Source organism: Botrytis byssoidea, assembly GCF_014898295.1.
Source record: "Botrytis byssoidea strain MUCL 94 chromosome Unknown BBYS_016, whole genome shotgun sequence".
Lineage (NCBI taxonomy): Eukaryota > Fungi > Ascomycota > Leotiomycetes > Helotiales > Sclerotiniaceae > Botrytis > Botrytis byssoidea.
The window spans coordinates 929,430-949,494 of NW_024065857.1; the positions used below are offsets into that span (position 1 = coordinate 929,430).

Below are 20,065 nucleotides of genomic sequence, written 5' to 3' on the forward strand. Positions count from 1 at the left end.
TGAAGTTCCGAGGTTCCTTTATTCATCTAATACAGAACCAAGAAAGAGGTATCATTTTTCTTTTCTTTTCTTTCGATACCCATTCATCAAGCTTGATATTCAATGTTCTGAGTGATCAACTTGCTACTTGCTTCGTAACACCACGATGCTGTATTAGTCATAGCCTTTCCAGTACTAGAAGCAATTCTCATAGCTATTGACAGTTATAGTCAGAGGAATATTAGTTTCTACTCCTGTACGAACAGGTCCAAACTCCAAGTGACATTGAATAATTCTATTGTATGACTTTAACAATGAACAAGAGCTCTGGAATGGATCTTCTGATGTTTATTGTGATTCTTTGAGTTATGCAAGTATATATAGAAGTTCGGTTGTTGATTCCGGTTCGGATTCGCTTGTAGACTGGTTCTGGTGCAGTGGAATGGGGGGGAGTTAGGTAGGTATATAAAGTTCTTGAGATTTGGAACTTAGAATTGTAGTTGATTACCTACTTGCATCCTATTACATACTACTTACGACTTAAACCCTAAACCCTGCAACTTTCCCACAACTTCGAAACTACCTAAAACAGATTCCAAGCATCCAAATCGTCTCAAGGTCCCCTTATATTTCATCCTTCCTACATCATGGAAAGAAACCCAGAAGCAGATCATCTTGATCCTATCTTACAAGAAATGAATCTACTCTAAATGGATCCTTCGGACCAAACAATCGCTCCAAAACCTGAGCAACAAAACACCAAAGAGTTTGCAGCCAAGATAGCCTTGAAAACTTCTCTACCAGACACAGAGACAATTCCCACAACTTTAGTCTCTGGATCTCAACAAGGTAGCATATCCCTTTAATGCTTGATTGTTGTTAACATTTGGCTAATGAGAGACTTTACCATAGTTGGGACACCAAGGATTTTGCCGGAGATATTGTACCAAATCATCGACTGTCTCGATTGGTCCGATGAGCTCCCGACAATAATTTGTGTCTCCCTAACAGCAAAGGTTTGCTACGACTATCTAGCATTTCTCAGAAGACAAGGGGGGGTGGGGGGGTGGTACAAGATGGCCGTATTATGTCATGGGATATGAGATGGAATCTTAGTCTAGATCAGTGATTGGAGCTTGCACCTCTATTAAAGAACTGGGTTGGAGGCGACTAAAGAGTTGCCGGTCCGAATACCGTCGCGGCCCTATGTTTAAATTCAGTTGATTCAGAATATCAGGAAACACCAAACGTTTTGTTCCTCTCCCGTGCGGTTTACGGCGATACATGAGAGGAAGAGTTTGACTTGCCACAGCGACACATGGACTATCACAACATGAATATGCCGTTCAAGTACAATTTTGTTACCCACGCACCATACTTCCACCTCCACTCCGCAACAAAGTCGACTGGTACGAAGACATGGCACACTTCATAGTTCATGATTGTATCATGGGTGAATGGAATGAAGAAAGCCACAACGGCTTTGGCGGTTGGTTCGACCCTGAGAGAATAGTGTGTACTATACCACATCACCCCCAGGGCTTGTGCGAAGTGCGGCGACAATTCTGGCTGGAATACATGCACAACAGTTTGCGAGATTGGGGTTGCCACAGGGGGACCATCCGAGTATAAAGGCAAAGGAGATGGCAGTGGCTTCGTTGTGAAAATTGAGGATAACCTTGTCGTAACAACTGCGTATGACCGTCGGGTGCCACCCCTTCCGTGGACTCACAATGGTCGGGATAGTTTTCATCGCGCCATATGTTATTAAGAGGGCGCCACGATCAAAGATATGTTGAAGGCCATTGAGAGAGTAGCAGTGACTGAAGAGCACACCTTCCCTCTGTTTGGCTCAGAAATTTGATCGCGAAGATTTTGAAGTAGTCTAGCAGAATCTCATTACTGTTTAGTACAATATTCGAAAATGCAATCATTTCATGTTTAAAACTTACTCCGTTATTGTGAAGTCTGCTATCTACCTAATTATAATACACGAGTGAATATCCACTGGTCTTGGTTGAACCATATAGCCGGGGGGATTTTTTGCACATATTTGTGTCCCAGCAAGCAGATTTTTCCTACAACTCTGCTCAGGTCCTCCAAAAATCTCGACAGATGAAGTAAGAACTCTACACCATTCTATCCAGCCAAGCACATACAGAAATGAATCAGTTCACAATGAAGATTTGTGATCAGATGGTCACCGCCACATCTGATCAAGATGCAGTCGCCGCCCAAAAGGTTGGAGATATGAACTACTACAACAAGACAAGCATGACAGTAGATGCTGGCAAGAATCTTGTAGATGCTGGCAAGAATCTTGTAGCCACTGCTGATATGGATTTGGCTCTTTCATCTCAATACGGTAGGACAGACTTCAATCTCTATCCTTCTACTTTCAAGTGACTAACAATATATAATCTTCTTGCAGACCAAAAGCGAATTATTCCACCTGAAATTGTTTACAAGATCCTGGATCTCCTCTTTAAGAAACATGATATGCCGACAATCTGGTGTATTTCTCTTTCCGCCCGTATCTACTATCATTATGTCGCAAAATTCTACCATCTATTTGGAAATCGTCTTACAAGAAAGGAAACAAGAGAGCTAGCTCCGCTTCTTAAGAACTGGATGGGAGATCAATACCGAATCATGCGCCTACAGACCATGGATGCAATCTACTCGACAGCCTTATTCCACAACAATACAATGTTTCTCTCACGCAAAGTCTACGGCGAAACAGATACAAAGGAGCAAGCTCTGTGCCAGAGGTTTGAAGACTATAATAATTTCACAGCTCCACTGAACAGTATGCTCCATAGGCTTCCATGCTACAACGGTCTCCGCATTCCAGATCCAACTAGAAAGGGAGCAGATTGGTATGAAGAGACGGCTAAGTCCCTGTTGCTTTGCGTTATCCAGAATTGGGACAAAGGCAGCGGAAAACCAATCAGTTCCTGGTTCGAGAATCGAGACTCGCCAGAGTATCCTGCTCGTCAACACTTTTGGCAGGAGTACTTGCACAGTAGTCTACGAGTATGGGCTCATTACGAAGGAGAAGAGTTTGGAGGGAAGCCTTCATGGAGAAGACGTTCATGTGATTTAACTGGCCAATACGATCGGCCATATTCGAGGAAGCCGAACTGGACTTACAATGGCTGTGATAATTTACATAGGGGTCATTATATACAAGAGGGCAAAAGCAAGGACGAAGTTATGCAAATGATTCCAGATCACACTATTCTCAAATGGATGATACATTATGATGGCGAGAAATGGGTTACCAAGGCTATCTGTTTCCCGAAAGAAACTTCAATGAAAGAAGCTTTGAAAGCCTTTGAGAGAGATATCGAGGAGTCTTGGGGTCCGTTGTATTAGAGATGTGGAGTTTGCAGAAAGACAAGGCGAACCCATTGTTCTCCTATGCTTTCAATAGTTCTATTTGCAGGCAGCTTGGGGGTAGCATGCCAGTGGAATTAGGGTTTTATAATGAGTTGGCTCAGCTCATGTATAATTAGCAGCTTTACAGGTTATAATTTAAATTAATACAATATGCCGAACTATTCCTGATACTTCGATGCTGAACAATGCCTTGAGTACGACCAGTTGTATCGTTTTGATGTTAGACTGCAGGTGCCTGCACACATTCCTGGCAGTAAAAAGACTTTATACTAATTTGGTACAAGAGCTTGTGTGTGATTTTACTTCTTTATTATTCCTAGCTTATTGACTTCACATTGATATTCACGTAGGACATGGTTATGAAGTTGAGAATGTATGTTTCTGAGCATTATCATCACTGCATTGTGGAGAAGTAAGAAGTACAGTTGATTCCTTTGCTAGCCTGTCCTGCAGGAGCTTTTGATATGTAACATGGTTGATAAATTAAGAAGAACCCTAATATACCCCCTGATTTCATCCTGATGGCTTGCAGATTATTGAAGGAGGAAGAAGAAACACTTCGAGAATTGAATATAACTAGCCATCCCATTGATCAAAATCTAAGCACTGGGCCATGAAACCAGACCAAATAACAAAGAATCTTCTGGTCCTTTGAGAAAGGTGTTTGGCACTGCACAAGATGTAGTATTGGTATCTTTGATCTCAATCTTCGTATCATAGCCAGTATCCCTCATTGCACGCGGTGGCTTCTGGTGTCATAGCATTCCGAACATGCCATCTGAATCTCTCACTTGCCTCTTAAGCTTCTTCAACTCTTTTGAGTCTCTGTTGTTCCTCTTATGTACCCAATACCACAATATGCTATGAAGATACGAAACATAAAACTCATGGTAAATAATTCTTGGATGATGGCCAGGAATATAAACATTGGGTTGTCGAAATATCTTACAGCTGACTATTATATTAAGCAGTTCCCGGGCGGCTGTAGGATACCATTGCATACCCATTCCGTATGGACTTGACAACGTCTTGACTATTGGAGAATGGAAAGGTATATTTGTCGGCCAAATTTTAAATGGGAATTCTTTCCAGTGTCGAAGTCTCGCTGCGAGTTCCTTTTCACGAGGGTGGATAGAATCGTCGTCAGATAAATCTCCGTATACCTCGCGGCGCAGAAATATGATCTGGCAGCCAACTGTCTCGTTGAGAAAAAGTTCCGAGACCTGGCGATAGTCAGGGCCAATCCATGTCTTCAGCGCCAGCGCGAGTCGTCTCATGCCGTATCTATCAAGAAAAGGTTGTTCCAAGGAAGTTGGAAAACATGACGAAGTAGCTGACCTCTGTTGCATGGGATATTGTGTTTTTAGGAAGTCCCAGTATAAACGCGCAGTAAGACCAAGGCAGATTATTGTAGGTCGATTCAATTTCTCGTCGCCAGCTTCTACCATAACTTCGATGAGCCTGAGAACAATCTCAGGTAGTAGGAGCTGTTTGTTGTGGGGCGTAGCTGCTGCCATTACCGTGATTGATTCTTTGTCTGTATTGGGATAGTCGATCATTGGGGCATGAATGTCTTTCTTTATGAAACGTTGCGCCATAGTCAATGCCGGTGATTAGCGCGTTCTATTTCATGTATCGTAAGACGAAAAATAAGTGATTGCGATGTTGATTTATTGATTTGTAGGCTGGGAAGAAGAATAACTTGAAAGGCTGGTTGCGAGTTTCATTCAGAGAAAACGTCGCATTTATCGCATTTATATTTCATGGAGACTTGCATGAATTCCCAATGAAACCAATCGATGACGAAATCTGTTGAATTGATGGGTAGTGTAGTTATTGCGTTGTTCAAGGTGGACATTCTGGGAGAGGAACAAGAATAGTGTCTGGTTCGGCTAAAATTAAAAGCCAGCCGAGCTGCATCACAGAACTGGAGAAGTACCTAGGCAGATGGTGGATATTAGGATATATCCATGCCAAGGCAAAAATTAATGGCAAAAGATTTGCCATAAATATGTAAGTTTTACCAGGGTATTCAAGAAAAATTTACAGTGAATAAGCGCAAATCAGAAGAATGAAACTACACCTAATCAATTCCAACCAATGCATAAAAAAGTTGACTTGCTTTGCGTCGCTACCTACAAAACCTTTGAATACATGCTTCTGCTAAGCTCATATCATTTGGAGTAGATCATTTTCAAGGCTGATGGGCAGCGGAATTTTGGGTTCTCAAAGTCGAGCTCAATGGTCCATATCAATAGTTGTGGAATTCTTAGAATAATCTACATTCATCAGATTGTCCATAGCCATAGAAAAGGTAAAATTATATATAACAGCATTAAATTCTGTTAACTACTCCATCTGTGTCTTGCTACTACAATTCTCTTGGTCACCATCATCTCTTGTTGAATACGACATCTGAATCCATGGAGGGGTATAAGCTGCTTTGTCTACAAGAAGAACAAATTAGACATTCAATAGTTATGATGACGCGAAACAGAGAACGCAATAACAGGAAGCAGGATAATCACTTACTTTTTTTGGCAACTTCAACTCCACAAACACTTGACCCAAGTCCTCGGCAGCAGAGCTTGTTGATTCATTCATATCTGGGGAAGCTTTTGATCCGAACCTCACTGTACTTTCGGGACTCTCCTTGATCTTGGACTTTGGATTCGTACCAGCAGCCGTAAGCTCTGACTCTCTTGAAAGTAGAGAAGGGGTCGTAGCTGACAAGATATTAGTCCATCAACTCAGGTGGAAGATTAATCCAGTAAGTATCATACCGTGTAGACCAAAAAATAATTGGGTTCTTATTGGATACCGTCCAGGTTTTCTGTCCATTGACTTTGCCCATTGTCTCCTCAAGCGTTTTTCTCTCTATTTCTCCTTTTTCTGCCTGTTCATATCAATGACCAACCTATTCAGAACTGCATCGGAAGTATCTGCTTTTCTACTAGAAATGCTGCACTTCTCTATTCCGTCAGGTTTCCTGTTTTGGCAGATAGTTCGAAATGATGATAATGAATGTTGAATCTTGTTAATGCCCAATTAAAAATTGAAACCAGGTAAAGAAACATACCAATTTTCAGGACGACAATCAAAGACTCAGAAGTGAGAATGCTATGGCTACCATCATCCATTACCAGCAATTTCCTGCGTTTCCTGACATTCTCTATTGAGTGATCTTCCTCAGAATCCTCACGTTTGCGTTTTTTGGTGGAGGGAGCGCCTGTATTTTGTGAGGCTTCTTGTTGAACTTGCGTGTATGGTCGACATGGTGGACATGAACCAAATGTAACCCTTTGTGCTGATACTTCGTTTCCCATTTTTATTTGGGGAATAGATTCTGTTAAAATGTGAAGCTTGTTTGGAAGTCTTTTGTAAGCCGGTTCGAAAAGCTCTCAAAAGTTTGGTGGTATTGAGACCTTAAAATTTGTGCAGGAGAAGGTAAACCTTGGCTAACAGATTTGGAGCTCGGGAATTACAGCCACAAATTTCCGGTCTTTTTGGAAAAAAATTATTCACTAATAGTCGGCTGTTTAAGTAGCAGACTAGTTATTATATAGACTCGGGAGTATATACAAGGAGAGAGGAATGGTACAAAGATTCAGTTTACCAGCTTATTGAAAACAATGACTACTACAGCACCCAGCACCTAATTACTCTCTAACATCAGGACTTGAATATTTATTGATTGAATGTCAACTTTGATGTCAACTTCAATTTCAATCTCAAGATTTTTAGGAAGACTACCAAACAATTCTTTTATTGATTTAAGACATTGGTTGTTCATAATATTAGCTTGGTTCCGGGCCTCTTTTTTATAGCCGCGATACTAGGCTAATCCGAAAGGTATACATTTCGCTTGTCTAATCTCGGACCTGACCTATATGATTTAACCTTCGAGTAACCAGCGAATATACCGAAACTCGGCGTCGTGAATCAGAAAAAGACCTAATATCTCAACTTCAACATTGGGTGCTGCCTAAATGTCGAGTGGCGCGGATTGCAAACCTCGGGCACGGTAGAGTTCTGAGTTCTCCAGGGCTGGTTTTTAACGTTCCGCGCCACACTCATAGCAACACGCTATCTTTATCTCGTGAAGTCTACGGAGATAGTCTTGATTGGGAATAATCGTATCTTCTGAATCACGGTTACTTGCCTCAAATTGTTTCACCTTCTTGTCAAACTTCAGTAAAGTCTGTTTGACCTTCTGCCTTCCTTTCATTCCCTCGTCATCCATCCATTCTTCACGAAACTGATTGAAGTTTTTCCCATTGACCCAGTCCCACAGACAAGTATCTTGAAAAGTATACCACGACTCACAAATGGCTTTGAATCCAGGACCGTCACCATTTAGTGTCGAATACTCCCATTTTTCAACAAGAAATAGGTACTCAGAGGCACTAGCATCGTACCAAGAATGACCCATTCCATACGGGCTTGGCAAATCAATCGTGTTATCTATAATCGCATGTAAGCCGCGGCTAGAATTTAGCTGCATACCATCGAGATTCGTGGCATCGAGGATGGAGAGACAGGCGACGTATCTTTTCTCCAATCTTTCCTCTTCTCTCGTATATCCTTCCTCGTATTGATTCTTTGAAAGAAACATTGGGATTAAGCTTGGACCACCTTTACCACCCTTCCCCGACATCATTCGATATCTTTCTGGAACCCAACTCTGAAGGAAAGGTGCTAGAAGTGCTTGGTCTTCTTTTGGCAGATATCCTTCGTAGATCATATCACTGCCCGGAGGACACCATCGGGCCTTGAAAAAGCCCCAGTGAAGTTTACAGGTGAGTCCAAAGCATATTGAAGAAAGAAGTTTTCCATCTTCCTGTTCACAAACGGTATCGAGGATCTGACGGATTATCAAGCCTGGAAGATCGGCGAAACTCTTTGGTGATTTGGTTCTGATAATTTCTCTGGGCAAAAGATGATCTGTAACGCTTTCTGGGATGAGCCAACTGGTGGACTCAACCCGGGGTACACCGTCGATATCTTTATTCACTTCGTCCCACGAATCGACCGGCGCTGTCTTTTGGCGCTTAAATCTTGATCCATCTAGTAAAGGAGGAGATGGACTGGAGACATAATTTGGTTGTCCCTTACTCTCCTGTTCTTGTGCAGTACTTGGCATGGTGTTCAATTTCCGCTTGTGCTCTAGAGCCATGCTGGCATGTGCTGGTGATGTGTTTTTCGAGGGAGTTGAATGTGGTTGTGCGGTAATAATTGCAGACTCTCCTTCTTCGGATTCACTGTCTTCCTCATCTTCCGGTATCCTCGGCATCCCGTTCTTTCTGCGCTTGACTCCCAGAGTCATAATGTCTTCATCACGTGAGATGCTTTTTATTTTGAGTGCTGGTATTGACGATGAGATAATGTTCCCTTTTTCTTTTTGAATTTTCGGCGTAATATTCTTTGTACGAATGTATCTTTGACCTCTTTGAATCACATTGCTATGATAATTCGTGCAATGAGGTGTTTGTTTTGAATTCTTCGAAGTTGAAATAGTGCGTTCCTCTAGCCGATGAAGCTCTAACACAAGGTCTCTGCCAAGTTTAGGTCCAGGGGCCGTGCCCTTAGCGATCGGAAGGTTCAGTGAATTTTCTATATATTTCGAAAGCGGAAAACAAATACCCTTTTCCTCCTTTCTCTCGTCACCCTCTTCACTTTCTTGATTCTTTCCGTCCCTGAAAGCAGTGGCATCGCCTTCGTTCTCTTCGTAAATGTCTTTATTGAGCGGCAGACTCTTAGTTTTTGCTGTATATTTTCTAATTGAATCAGAGCGATCTTTTTCTTTTTCTTCATCATCTGCAGTCTTGCCACTACCCTGAGGCGAATGTGCCTGACTCCAATTTCCTGCAATGTTTGGAGTTTTTCTGGTCTTCTTTGCGCCTACTAAAATTGACCCGGCGTTCTCTTTACCCCTCTCCTCATTCTTGCTTCCATACTCTTCGCTCTGTGATTCTTCAATATCTGTATCCTCACTTTCTGACACTAAGTGTATGATCACAGGACCTTCCCTTCGAGTCTTACTTGTTTGATTTACTGTCAGTGGTGAACTTTTGTTATTTTCTCGACGAATTCGGCAGAGCACAACTCTTCTTTCGAGTTTTCTTCTAAGAGCTAGTCTTCTTTTGGTCTTGCGTCCGTGAGCCTCCTTGGCTTTGGCGAGTAGACCTTTTCTTTTTTCAAGAGAGCGATTCCGAGAGGAAGTCAGATTTGCCTCAAAATGGAGCAGGTATAGAGAATTGGAAAGGCGGCTTGGGAACTGATCAAGTTTTTGCGATGGTCGCGGTGGTATCTTTTTTCTAACTTGTTTTGGCATATTGAGGGGAGAAATAGCTCTCTTGCCGAGTCGGGGTAAATTTGATGAGAATATAGAGAGGACCGCTAATTCAATTGGATACTCGGATCGTATTATTTTACGTGATCTTTATTGATTGTAAATGAGACTGACTAAACTTCGAACTCGTTCAGATCTGGATGTTCACGAGTATGTGAGGAAGAGAACCTTTTATCTTGGAGCGCCTTGAGCCTATATAAATTCCCCCTCCATCACATACGGCTCTGGCACGGCTTATCAATCAGGATCACTGATTTCGACTTTTTAATGCTTGCCATATCAGCATAAGTTGGGCTTGGATATTTAAGGATATTCTACTGCTGTTCTTCCATGTGAAATATATGCTATTACGGCTCAACCGTAATGTGTAGAATCTTACAAAGCTCAAATAGGTACGCCGCACTTTCCTTTTAGAAGCCGAGATATCATTGTCTTGAACGCATGTCCACAGCTTTTGATTGGTACTCCTGCTTCTTCTTTTAGCAGTTCATAAACTTCAGACTAATATAGACGTCCTTTTACACGCACCAGACCTTTGAGCGCAAAGAAAGTTGACACTATCCACAAATGAATGGTTTGGACCTGCCGAGAGAATTTGTAATCTTGCAAAAGGGGATAATCGCGCTAAATGATACGATGACCCAAGTTTGTTCCACAAATACCTTGAAAGATTACATCACACACATCTCTAGATATTAAATTTTACATCATGGCAATTATCTGTGAAGATGTTTGCAAGACCTGTAGCCTATATTTAATCTGGAGGTGGCAGAACTGGTACCTGGAGCGTTCAGCTCAGTAAAAGATAGTAATTGATATTTGTATTCATATCAACTGGAATGACCTCTTGTTCTTTGTGTAAGATTGATAATCATTGCTTAGATACTCGAAGAACATCCACCGATTCATCTTGCGCAACTACTTCTGCTAATCTCACTATGACAAATCTCAGCTAACCCTGAGCCCATTCGCCCTAGAATGTATCCTAGCGCCATTTCTCATCTCGAATGGAGCCTCACCCACCTACTCACAACTTTGATTCTCTGAACTCTTCCGTCGACTTTAAACGTCGACCAGGTCGAGTGTTTTGAATAAATCTCGTACCTCTACGCTGTCTTCTGCTACGCTTCAATCTGACTGAGCTCTTCTCAACAAATTGGAATGGAGATCCTAGCTTGGATGTGTGGCATTTGAATTCAACATCGTTGTCGTTGATAAACTCTGGCATAACATGAACCCAGTCATCTAGACTTTCTGCTTTGTTAAAGTACTGGTTTCTGTTGCACTCTCCAGCTCTGAAAGGGGTCCGAGATGGGGCGCTTGTATAGTAAGCGGATGTTTGAAGCCGATTAAAAGGTGATGGAAGGAGAGTCTTGGAAGTGGGTTCTTGTAATGTAGCTTGCCGGTAGCGATTCATTTACTGATATCTTTTTGAATTATAATTATGTCGGAGACAAATTCTCTCCGTAGTTCTTTTAAACTGTCTAAACAAAGTGGAAATTTAAACACAGATCCCTGCTGCTTGCCTCTTGACCTGAGAGAGCTGCTGGTGTTCAAAATTTCGAAATTGGCAATGTTGTTATCAAGAGTCTGAAGACTTAGGTTTCAAAAATGCATGAACTTGAAATGTTGCGAGAATATACGCCTATTTTTTGATACGGTAATCTACCTACCCTGCCTAGATTTGTTAATTACACGCCTGGCCTACGTTTAAGGCCGCTCCTCAATCGGCTAGTGAATTTTCAATGCATCCGGACCAATCAACAATGGGTCCGAGCCGTAGCGTCACGGTTAAGCGAGGAGACATTTGTCCCAGTTCAGACCGCTCAAAGAACAAAACTAAGTTTGAATTCTCTCAGAAACGGTTTCATAAGTGGTAGGATATTTTAAATAATTTAAATTTTGATTACTGATATCACATAAACAAGTGAGTCTAAGCAAAGCCTTGATTGGATCACTGCGTGTAACCGCGGGGCGCGGGGTGATGCACGAGATGATATCCTGAACTAGAGAGATTCACGGGTGGACAATACCGTAGGGAACATTTTTGCACATATTAAAGAAGTACGCCTTTATAGCGCTGTGGAGGGAAATGATGCTAACATTCGACAAGAGACCCAGGTATTCCTGGCAGAAAGTATTAGCTACACGCGAAATTGGAGGACGAGAAACACATTCTGAGGATTGTAGAAACTGCCTACCTATCTGACTTTTGATCCTATTTGAACAAAGTATTTCCATAATGTGCTGCTAAATCTTCAATGATACATGCGATCACCACCACAAGTTTACTGGTCAATTACCAAGGCATGAGCAGGCAGAAGCATGCTTAAAAGAACTGTTCGGATTAAAATAAAGAATTCCAAACAGACAGGAAGTAAGATCCTAGTTGCCGTCGCTATCATGATCTCGCAGCTTGTTTTCCACTTATTCTGTGCCAGTGACTCGAAAAATAACCCGAAGTATGCCTTGAAATCCCCGCACACCTTTGTTATCTCATAGTCTGGATCTGGATTCATTTGAACGAGATAATAAAATCCGTACCCTCTTTGAGAAACAACTCAACCACTTTTAGATCACCTATGAAACCTTGAATCTGGTCTAAAATTGGTCCGCTAGTGCTAGAATTACGTGTTAATTGACGAAGCCATTTATAAATCGAGGATTACTTGTACTTGTACCAAGTCTATTTGAAGTCGAAGTTTCTAGTTCCATTGTTGTTGTTGTTCAATTCAGGTTTTGGGAGACACGATGATATAATATAAACCATCGATTTTTAGATGATCTTGGAGAGACAATATATCTTTTATTTTTCTGCTAGGAGCACCTCTTTGTTAACTGGTTCTGTGCTGTGAATATCGCTATGTTTCTTCGCGAACGTGATGACATATACCTCCAATGTAATCATGTTCAAATATACTCAAATGCAGGGGCGCCTGTGTTGACTAGATCATCTACTAAGGAATCGCTATCAATGAGATGAAGGAATATAATTTTTGGTGTCCAGACAGAATGATTTCTGCATTTTGTTGGTGGCTTATAGACAGCATGCTATTTTGAATATGCACCGCAAAAAATCCCAAGGTAAATAAATCCCGATGATCACATGTGTGAGGAGTTCTTGACCACGTAATGATCTTCTATATCATACATATATAAAAGTTTCACGTACATCACGGAGATTGTGAGACTGAATCTTGGATATATTATTAGTTGTACCTGTATTGCTAACTTGACTACTAGTGGAGAGGAAGTTCCGGCTCCCACAAATTATGCCCATAATAGGTTGTAAAGCACATAACTTCAAATGCGTACGTTTCCCATTTATCTATTAGAAAAGGCCCATAAATTTCTTCCAACCCACCATCGTACGTAGATTCGTAAACGTGACTTATCATATCGAATTGTGTAGCATCCCGATAAAGCTCGAGTATATCCGTTGCAACTTGAAGTGACTCATCTTGGACCTGAGTCAAGGGGCGATCCCTAGAGTAATTTGAAGACTGAATCCTTTCAACCCATTTGAAGATTGCGGATTTCCAAAAGGATTCCCAAGAATGCTGCATTGCACAGCTGTGGGGGCCAATGCTCTGACCATAGTCGGTATCAGCCAGACTATCAACATCTTCCTCAATGGCCATATTATCATAATCGGAATATCTGAATTGCCAACTTATGAACATATCCCGATACTGTTTGGCTGCTTTTAAATACCAGCTGCTGCCCATTCTGAAAGGACTCGGCAGTGGGATTTTAGGATAATCCTGCAGCTCCTCTCCACTTAATATAAAATCCTCTAAGTTATTGCCTTCACTGCAATCTAGTATTTGAGACCTAGCCTTGTACCTGTCCCATAAAGACTGTTCCTTTTGCAGATCACGTTCATTATCTCCCTGTCCATAGACACTTCTTGAAAGAAACATGTTGATGTATCCTTGAGATCCATCCTCGCCTATCTCTGTAGACCATTCGGGATTTATCGTGAGGAGGTTTGAACGACGGTACTTTTCACCCATCCATATTTCTAGAAGAGGTGCCAGAACAAGCTCTTGTGGCATCGATAGCTCGAATCCCTTGATGATATTGTTGGTATTTGAATAACACCAGATATCGCGGAAGACGGTCCAATATCTAGAACATGTAAGAGCAAAGCATATAGCCTCAATGATTCCATCGTTGTCTGTTCCGAATTCCTTTCTTCCAAAGTTCTCTGATATCTCGCCATTTGTATAGATATCCAAGTCACTATCTTCCTCATCTTCTGTCGAATTTGAAGTTGATTTTGAGTCTTGTTTCGAAATTGACGGTGATCCGGGCTCTCGTGGCAATCGCAAGATGGCTTCGAAGATCTTGACTACGACTTCATTCGGGAGGAAGGATGTAGACTCTGCCATGGTTTTCAACGTTTCTGCATTTTTAGTTAGAATGTGGGCGCTTTTCGAAAAGATGGACATACTTCGCTGGATTATAGATGGAGTAGCTCTTTTTTCATCCTCATTATCTTTATCCCTCCAAGTAGCACTCTTCGCATCATCTACTGCTGAGGCGTAGTCGATTTTTCCTAGATTTGTTTCTTCACTTTCTCTTTTGCTGGTCTTAACTTGCATAATCGCGGAGTTGTCGTAGAAATTGCTTGCAGAACCGCAAGATGAGGCTTCACCATGAGGAAAAGTGCCGATATTGCTTTCCTGGTCGTCTTTTGGAAGTGATGATGGATGTTTTTTCAAACGGACGACCTTTCTTCTTGATTTCTGTGATTCAATGGTGTCCTCCTCATCGTCTGAATCTTCAGCACGGAATTTTCTCTTAAGGTTGATCGAATCCAATCCATTTGACACTCTCGAATCATTGATGAGATCAACCGTCACATTTGGCGTCTGAACGGAATTTGGACCGTTCATCTTATCGTTCTCAGACTTTTGATGAATTGCGCAGATTTTGCTGTTGAGGTGCGAGTTGTGTTTGGTGAGTTTATCATGGCTGCTCGGGTGTATTTCAAAAAGTTTTAACGACGGTTGTGAGAATCACGGCTTTGCCAATCAAATTTCACAGCACTTTTAGTACTTAAACTGTTATGGTGGCCTCACTTAATATATTCAATGACAACATTTTACGCGTTTTGCTTTTTTTTTGTTTTTTGGAGCAGAGTGTATATGCCCAGCTACGGCGGAATGACAGTAGAAGTATGGAGTATACCTCCCTCAAACACAGGATTATGTGAATTCTTTGATTGAATCAGTATCTTGTTCATCAGAATGAGTGCTATTTTGCATTAACACTGTATTGACTATGCTATCTGAAGCAAAGTATATATTACATAAAGTATATCACAATGTGCTAGCCTTGGCCCATGCATGCTATCAAAAATTCTAGAGTCCGAATTGAGTAATCGCTGAGAAAGCATGATTGTCCATCACCGTCCGATTTTCTCTGTCAAAGTTTTTGTTTGCGGAAACATCCCATAACTCGGGATTCCAGAGGCCCTTGTGCACCTTAAAACGACGATCGCCATGACGCTCTCCAAAGCTCTTCTCATATGATCCAAGCCACTCTTTGATGTTTTCCTGAAACTTTGATGTGGGAGAGAGCTCCTGAGAATGAGCCCAGTTATAAAGATGACTATTCCGAAAATTTCTCCATGATGCATCAGGACTCTCGATAATTTCATTAGCCAACACTGGTGCCACAAGACAACAATCTAAGCTGGTACAAAACTGTCTTGCTGCCTCTATGTACCATGCCTCACCCATTCCAAATGGACTCAAGACTCCTCTCCATTCTGAAGACATGGATCGAGAAGGTAAGCCAGCAGTAGAAGGGGTCACCTCCCTATTCATTTTCAATCCGACCCTGATTCCCTTTTTCTCACCCAACTTTCCAATTCTCCAATCTCTTTCCATCTATCAACTAGTTCTTTCTTATTATCTCTAATTCCAATATTCTACTATCCTAGCCCCTAACTTCTTATATATCTATACGCCTATACAACTCCCTATCCGGAATCTTCCTCTTACCTCCCCCTACTTCTATAAATCACTACCTCTAATCTTTGAATTGCCCTATACATATAATTCTCTTTCATCTTCTTTTCCTCCTCTCCCTATCCTTTTTTTCTTCCACCCACAGTTTCTTATTTCTTATGTTCCCTTATTTCTTTTTTCTCTATCTCCCCTCCTCTCCCCTCCTCTCCTCTTTCCCCTCCTTCCCTCTTCTTTACTCTTCTCCTTTCTCTCCTTTTTATTCTTTTCCAACTTCAATACCCAATAATCTAGATATTAAGTGAAGATAAAATACAATATTTATTTCTATAATCATCTCTCAATGTCCATCTCTCAATAACCATCTCTCCATATACAAACCTATCATAAACAACCCTACCATAAACATACCTATCTACAATAATAGCTTTAACCATCTTCAAACCCATCCACATAACCATCCACATAACCATCCACATAACCATCCACATAACCATCCACATAACCATCCACATAACCATCCACATAACCATCCACATAACCGAGGACTACCCGAAAAGTGCTATCCGAAGACTACCCGAGTTCTACCCGAGCACCATCTGAGTCCCATCCCAAGAAAAACAAAACAGCACAACTACCTACACTCCAAAAAAATATACAAACAGACGCCCACCCACCCACTCACCCATTAGTCAAACAAACAACATTTACTAGATACCTTCTATCCAAGCAAAATTTTCATTCACAACTCTTCAACTCTCTCTCCATTATACATCCCAAGGATTCGCTCCGGATTCGTTTCATTTCTTTTCCTCCTTTTTCATTTCACATAATTCCAGCTCAGTTCAATTCAGTTTAATCAAGTTCATTTCATTCAATAATATTCCACACTATACTCATTACAACTTCCCTACCTACATAAATGAATTTTATCTAATCCGTCCCCATCTCCATCCCCATCCCACAAAGTAAAGATTATAACAATACCAATATAACTTTGATCAATCATATCCGTTCATTCCTTCCTTCAATTCCTTCCTTCCTTCTTTCTATTCCAACCAACCATCCACCAATCCATCATTCATAGTTCGAAGAACCTGCCAGTTCATCATCCAACAAATAATCAAAACTCCAGTACCAGGACCAACCCTTTCCTATTTAAACTCCCAAGCATCTTCATTCATAATGAAGAATCCATATCCCATTGATTTATGTTAACCTCCAATTTCCAAACTCCCATCATAAATCCCATTTGATGTTTGCCAATAAAAACCTTGAAAGAGACCCATCAACGATGAACATTGCAAATAGGTATCTTTCCATCCGTCCATAAATAGCCAGTCGGCTAGTAATTTAAATCAAACCCAGAAGCAATGAAAATTCTCTCCACTTCCACTCAAGGTGTCGTTCCCTCCTCAATGAATCCCGTACTCTCACTCCCCTTGTCCTGACCCTCTACTTCTCCCTTGAAACTATAAAGTCTAACTTCACAATCCTCACTTCCTGTACACATCCTACTATCACTCAATCCAATACACGTCACCGGGCCTCTATGACCCGTAAATGTCCTGTCACATTTTCCCGTCCTCGCATCCCAAACTTTGGTCATCATATCTTGCGCTCCACTCACAACTCTCAGTGTATCACCTGCAAGTGCCCAAACGCCTTCCACATGGCCAAAGAGTGTTTTAAGACAGCGACCTGTTGATACATCCCAAAGACGAAGATTATTGTCCAAAGCACCAGTGAGGATATAACGAGGAGGACGAGGACGACCTGCTGGCCAAGAATCGAAGAGAGAGGATCCTTGGGAGGAAGAACAACTTTCTCCTATTGGTCGGTTGAGTTCAGTTGACGATGCTGTACTTGATGTTCCATCATCTGCTTCTTCAACATCCACATCATCAAATTCATACTCGGGTGGTAGAATGGTGACTTGTTGAACTGGACCCACATGACCTTCGAAAGTCTTGATTGTACGTCGAGTGTCCAGATCCCAAAGTCGAATAGTACAATCATCGGAAGCAGAGAATAATGTTCTGGAAGCTGAATCAACTTTGACGGCATTAACCCAGTCCTTATGACCTCGTAAACTGGATGTAGATTTATCTTCAAAATTCCAGACCTTGACCGTTCGATCAATAGAACCTGAGGCAAGAAGATTTCCTTCAAAGTGAAGACCAACAACTCCATCAGTATGACCTGGATAAGAGGACATACATTCTCCAGTACGCCAATTCCATACTCGAATACTTCTATCAAGACTTCCACTAATCAACTTGGTATCATCAAACTGCAATGTTCGAATTCCAGATGTATGACCACGCAAAGTTCGTAAACATTCTCCCGTCTCAATATCCCAAATCTTGATGGTTGTATCATAAGATCCGGTAGCGAGGATATTGTCATCGAATTGTAAACAAGTAACACCATTCGAATGACCTCGGAATATCTTTAACGAGCATCGACCATATTTCCAATTTGTTCCAACCTTGAATCGATCCTTGTATACGTCCTTCCATGGTCTGAATCTTGGCCTTCCCAGACATGATTCCTCCGGATTGGTACGTTGTCGCTTTGAACTTTCTTCTGGGGACTCCGGCTCAGTAGCGCTTCTCTTCCCTGAAGCATTCAATGTCACAACACTTGTTTCCGTATTGCGCAAAGTATCTGACATGGCTGTAATCTGAGGTGATTGACCATTAAGACCTAATCCTGTAGCTCTCAACTGCTGTTGTCTTTTCCAATCCCTCAATCGTTTTCGTTCCAACAATGGTAAACCCCATCCACACTTTGTACATTTTCTATCAATATGCTGTTCACACATTTTGTGCCAAACCACATCATCGTCCGCCATTATTCGCCATTGTCTACTGACTTGAGCAGCTTTGCATAAAGAAGTTGTATCGAGGTAACAGAGAATTTTGAAGGAGATTTCGGAAGGTAAAGCGGTAATGAAGTCAATTCGAATGAGATTCTTGACAGCGGAGGAGAGGTAGGATAGTTGTGGAAAGCAGCATTGCGATAAGATGCCCTGAAGCATGAGGTTTCGATGTTTCGATGGTGCAGCGGAGAAGAGTGTCCAAACATGAGAGATACCTTGTTGATCTGATTGCGACAAGGTCTCAAGTTCCTATGATCATGTTAGTAGATGTACGAGGACCGTAAGAGGGGTGAGATGTGAGGGGCGAGGGGTAGATTGTGTGACGCACTCTTTGGAGATTCTCCATTGTAGGTTCGTCTGCGGTTCTTCGACATTTCGAATCCGGTCGATGTCGATAGCAGTATTTGGTATTTGGATCCTTTCGTGAGGTTGATGTAGTTTGTGGAGGTCCAAAAGGAGCGTATTGTACTGGGATGTGTTTCGCAAGGAAAGGCGCAACCGTTTGACCTGCCAACTTGCTGGTGGACGAGATAGTGATGGTAGGATCCGAGTGATCGTGATCGGCTCTGCAATTATCTTCCATTGAAAGAGGTTCAATGGACTCAACTATATCCGTATCAAGATTTTCGCGATTCGATTGTTCTCTTGTTGCTAAACATAATTCTTGAATGTCTTCTCCTGTTGAAGTATTCCTTCTTGACCGCTCCAGATCCAATTCGACTTTATGGCGCAATGCTGAAGATTCGTCATGATTTGACGCCATAGTGACCATGTTATGGTGAAATGTTAAGGAATGGTGGAGAGGTCCAGTAGGATTGCGAAATGGATTGGTGTTAAGACCGGGGCCAGTAAGATAATGCAATGAATGTTTCGAACGCGCAATATGTTGAAGTAAGGTCGATGATCATGAATAGTTTCTTTTTTTAAGTCAAACCATCAATTGTAAATAAATAAAAATCCTTTTGCTTTTCCTCTGTTTGCTGAGTTGTCTCTTGTCCTCTCTTCTGTTGCTCGCGCAATCGCCAGTCAAATTAATAGAGGGTCGCTGAGTAGCTAGCCGGGGTTGGTGGGCGAAGTTGAGGTCAATTTTCGGTTTATTGCGTGCTTTGGTGTTGTTTTAACCAGGGGACCAAGATTTTTAGTGTGAGATTACCCAGGTAGGTAAGGCAGGTAGGAGGTAGATTACTAGGTATGATATTTGGACGTTGGATATTGGATATTGGATGTTGGATGTTGGATGTTGGATGTTGGATGTTGGATGTTGGATATTGGATATTGGATATTGGTATCAGAAAATTCCGGGGTAAAAGAAGACTACGGTGTCTCGGTGTACAGATGAAAGTTATGATTCTGGGGTAATAATCTTTTCTTAGAAGACTAAATTGTGATGGGATTTGTATTGTCACAAAGTGGTTAGAATAGCATTCATTGTATTGTGTCGTGCTATTGTGGTTGTAGGTATTGTCTTGT

The 20,065-nt window shown here is 41.6% G+C and overlaps 8 protein-coding genes across 8 annotated transcripts; 2 read left to right on the forward strand and 6 right to left on the reverse strand.

Moving 5' to 3' along the window:
• Positions 1-689: 689 nt before the first annotated feature.
• Positions 690-1,414, forward strand: EAE97_008036 (uncharacterized protein; the record flags this gene model as incomplete). Its single annotated transcript, XM_038878550.1, is given in 5 exon segments — positions 690-828; positions 892-1,061; positions 1,096-1,187; positions 1,209-1,275; positions 1,292-1,414. The coding sequence occupies 5 exon segments, from the start codon at positions 690-692 to the stop codon at positions 1,412-1,414; spliced, it is 591 nt and encodes a 196-aa protein (XP_038730800.1).
• Positions 1,415-2,157: 743 nt separating this feature from the next.
• Positions 2,158-3,357, forward strand: EAE97_008037 (uncharacterized protein; the record flags this gene model as incomplete). Its single annotated transcript, XM_038878551.1, has 2 exons — positions 2,158-2,344; positions 2,411-3,357. 2 exons carry the CDS (start codon positions 2,158-2,160, stop codon positions 3,355-3,357), a joined length of 1,134 nt encoding a protein of 377 aa, XP_038730801.1.
• A 779-nt stretch (positions 3,358-4,136) lies between these two features.
• On the reverse strand, positions 4,137-4,979 carry EAE97_008038 (uncharacterized protein; the record flags this gene model as incomplete). The annotated part of the gene is made up of 1 exon (XM_038878552.1): positions 4,137-4,979. The coding sequence occupies one exon, from the start codon at positions 4,977-4,979 to the stop codon at positions 4,137-4,139; it is 843 nt and encodes a 280-aa protein (XP_038730802.1).
• A 747-nt stretch (positions 4,980-5,726) lies between these two features.
• Positions 5,727-6,707, reverse strand: EAE97_008039 (uncharacterized protein; the record flags this gene model as incomplete). Its single annotated transcript, XM_038878553.1, has 3 exons — positions 5,727-5,828; positions 5,914-6,107; positions 6,461-6,707. The coding sequence occupies 3 exons, from the start codon at positions 6,705-6,707 to the stop codon at positions 5,727-5,729; spliced, it is 543 nt and encodes a 180-aa protein (XP_038730803.1).
• Positions 6,708-7,435: 728 nt separating this feature from the next.
• On the reverse strand, positions 7,436-9,715 carry EAE97_008040 (uncharacterized protein; the record flags this gene model as incomplete). The annotated part of the gene is made up of 1 exon (XM_038878554.1): positions 7,436-9,715. One exon carries the CDS (start codon positions 9,713-9,715, stop codon positions 7,436-7,438), a length of 2,280 nt encoding a protein of 759 aa, XP_038730804.1.
• Positions 9,716-12,972: 3,257 nt separating this feature from the next.
• On the reverse strand, positions 12,973-14,634 carry EAE97_008041 (uncharacterized protein; the record flags this gene model as incomplete). The annotated part of the gene is made up of 2 exons (XM_038878555.1): positions 12,973-14,141; positions 14,190-14,634. The coding sequence occupies 2 exons, from the start codon at positions 14,632-14,634 to the stop codon at positions 12,973-12,975; spliced, it is 1,614 nt and encodes a 537-aa protein (XP_038730805.1).
• Positions 14,635-15,102: 468 nt separating this feature from the next.
• Positions 15,103-15,570, reverse strand: EAE97_008042 (uncharacterized protein; the record flags this gene model as incomplete). Its single annotated transcript, XM_038878556.1, has 1 exon — positions 15,103-15,570. The coding sequence occupies one exon, from the start codon at positions 15,568-15,570 to the stop codon at positions 15,103-15,105; it is 468 nt and encodes a 155-aa protein (XP_038730806.1).
• A 1,537-nt stretch (positions 15,571-17,107) lies between these two features.
• Positions 17,108-19,367, reverse strand: EAE97_008043 (uncharacterized protein; the record flags this gene model as incomplete). The annotated part of the gene is made up of 2 exons (XM_038878557.1): positions 17,108-18,844; positions 18,924-19,367. The coding sequence occupies 2 exons, from the start codon at positions 19,365-19,367 to the stop codon at positions 17,108-17,110; spliced, it is 2,181 nt and encodes a 726-aa protein (XP_038730807.1).
• Positions 19,368-20,065: the final 698 nt, after the last annotated feature.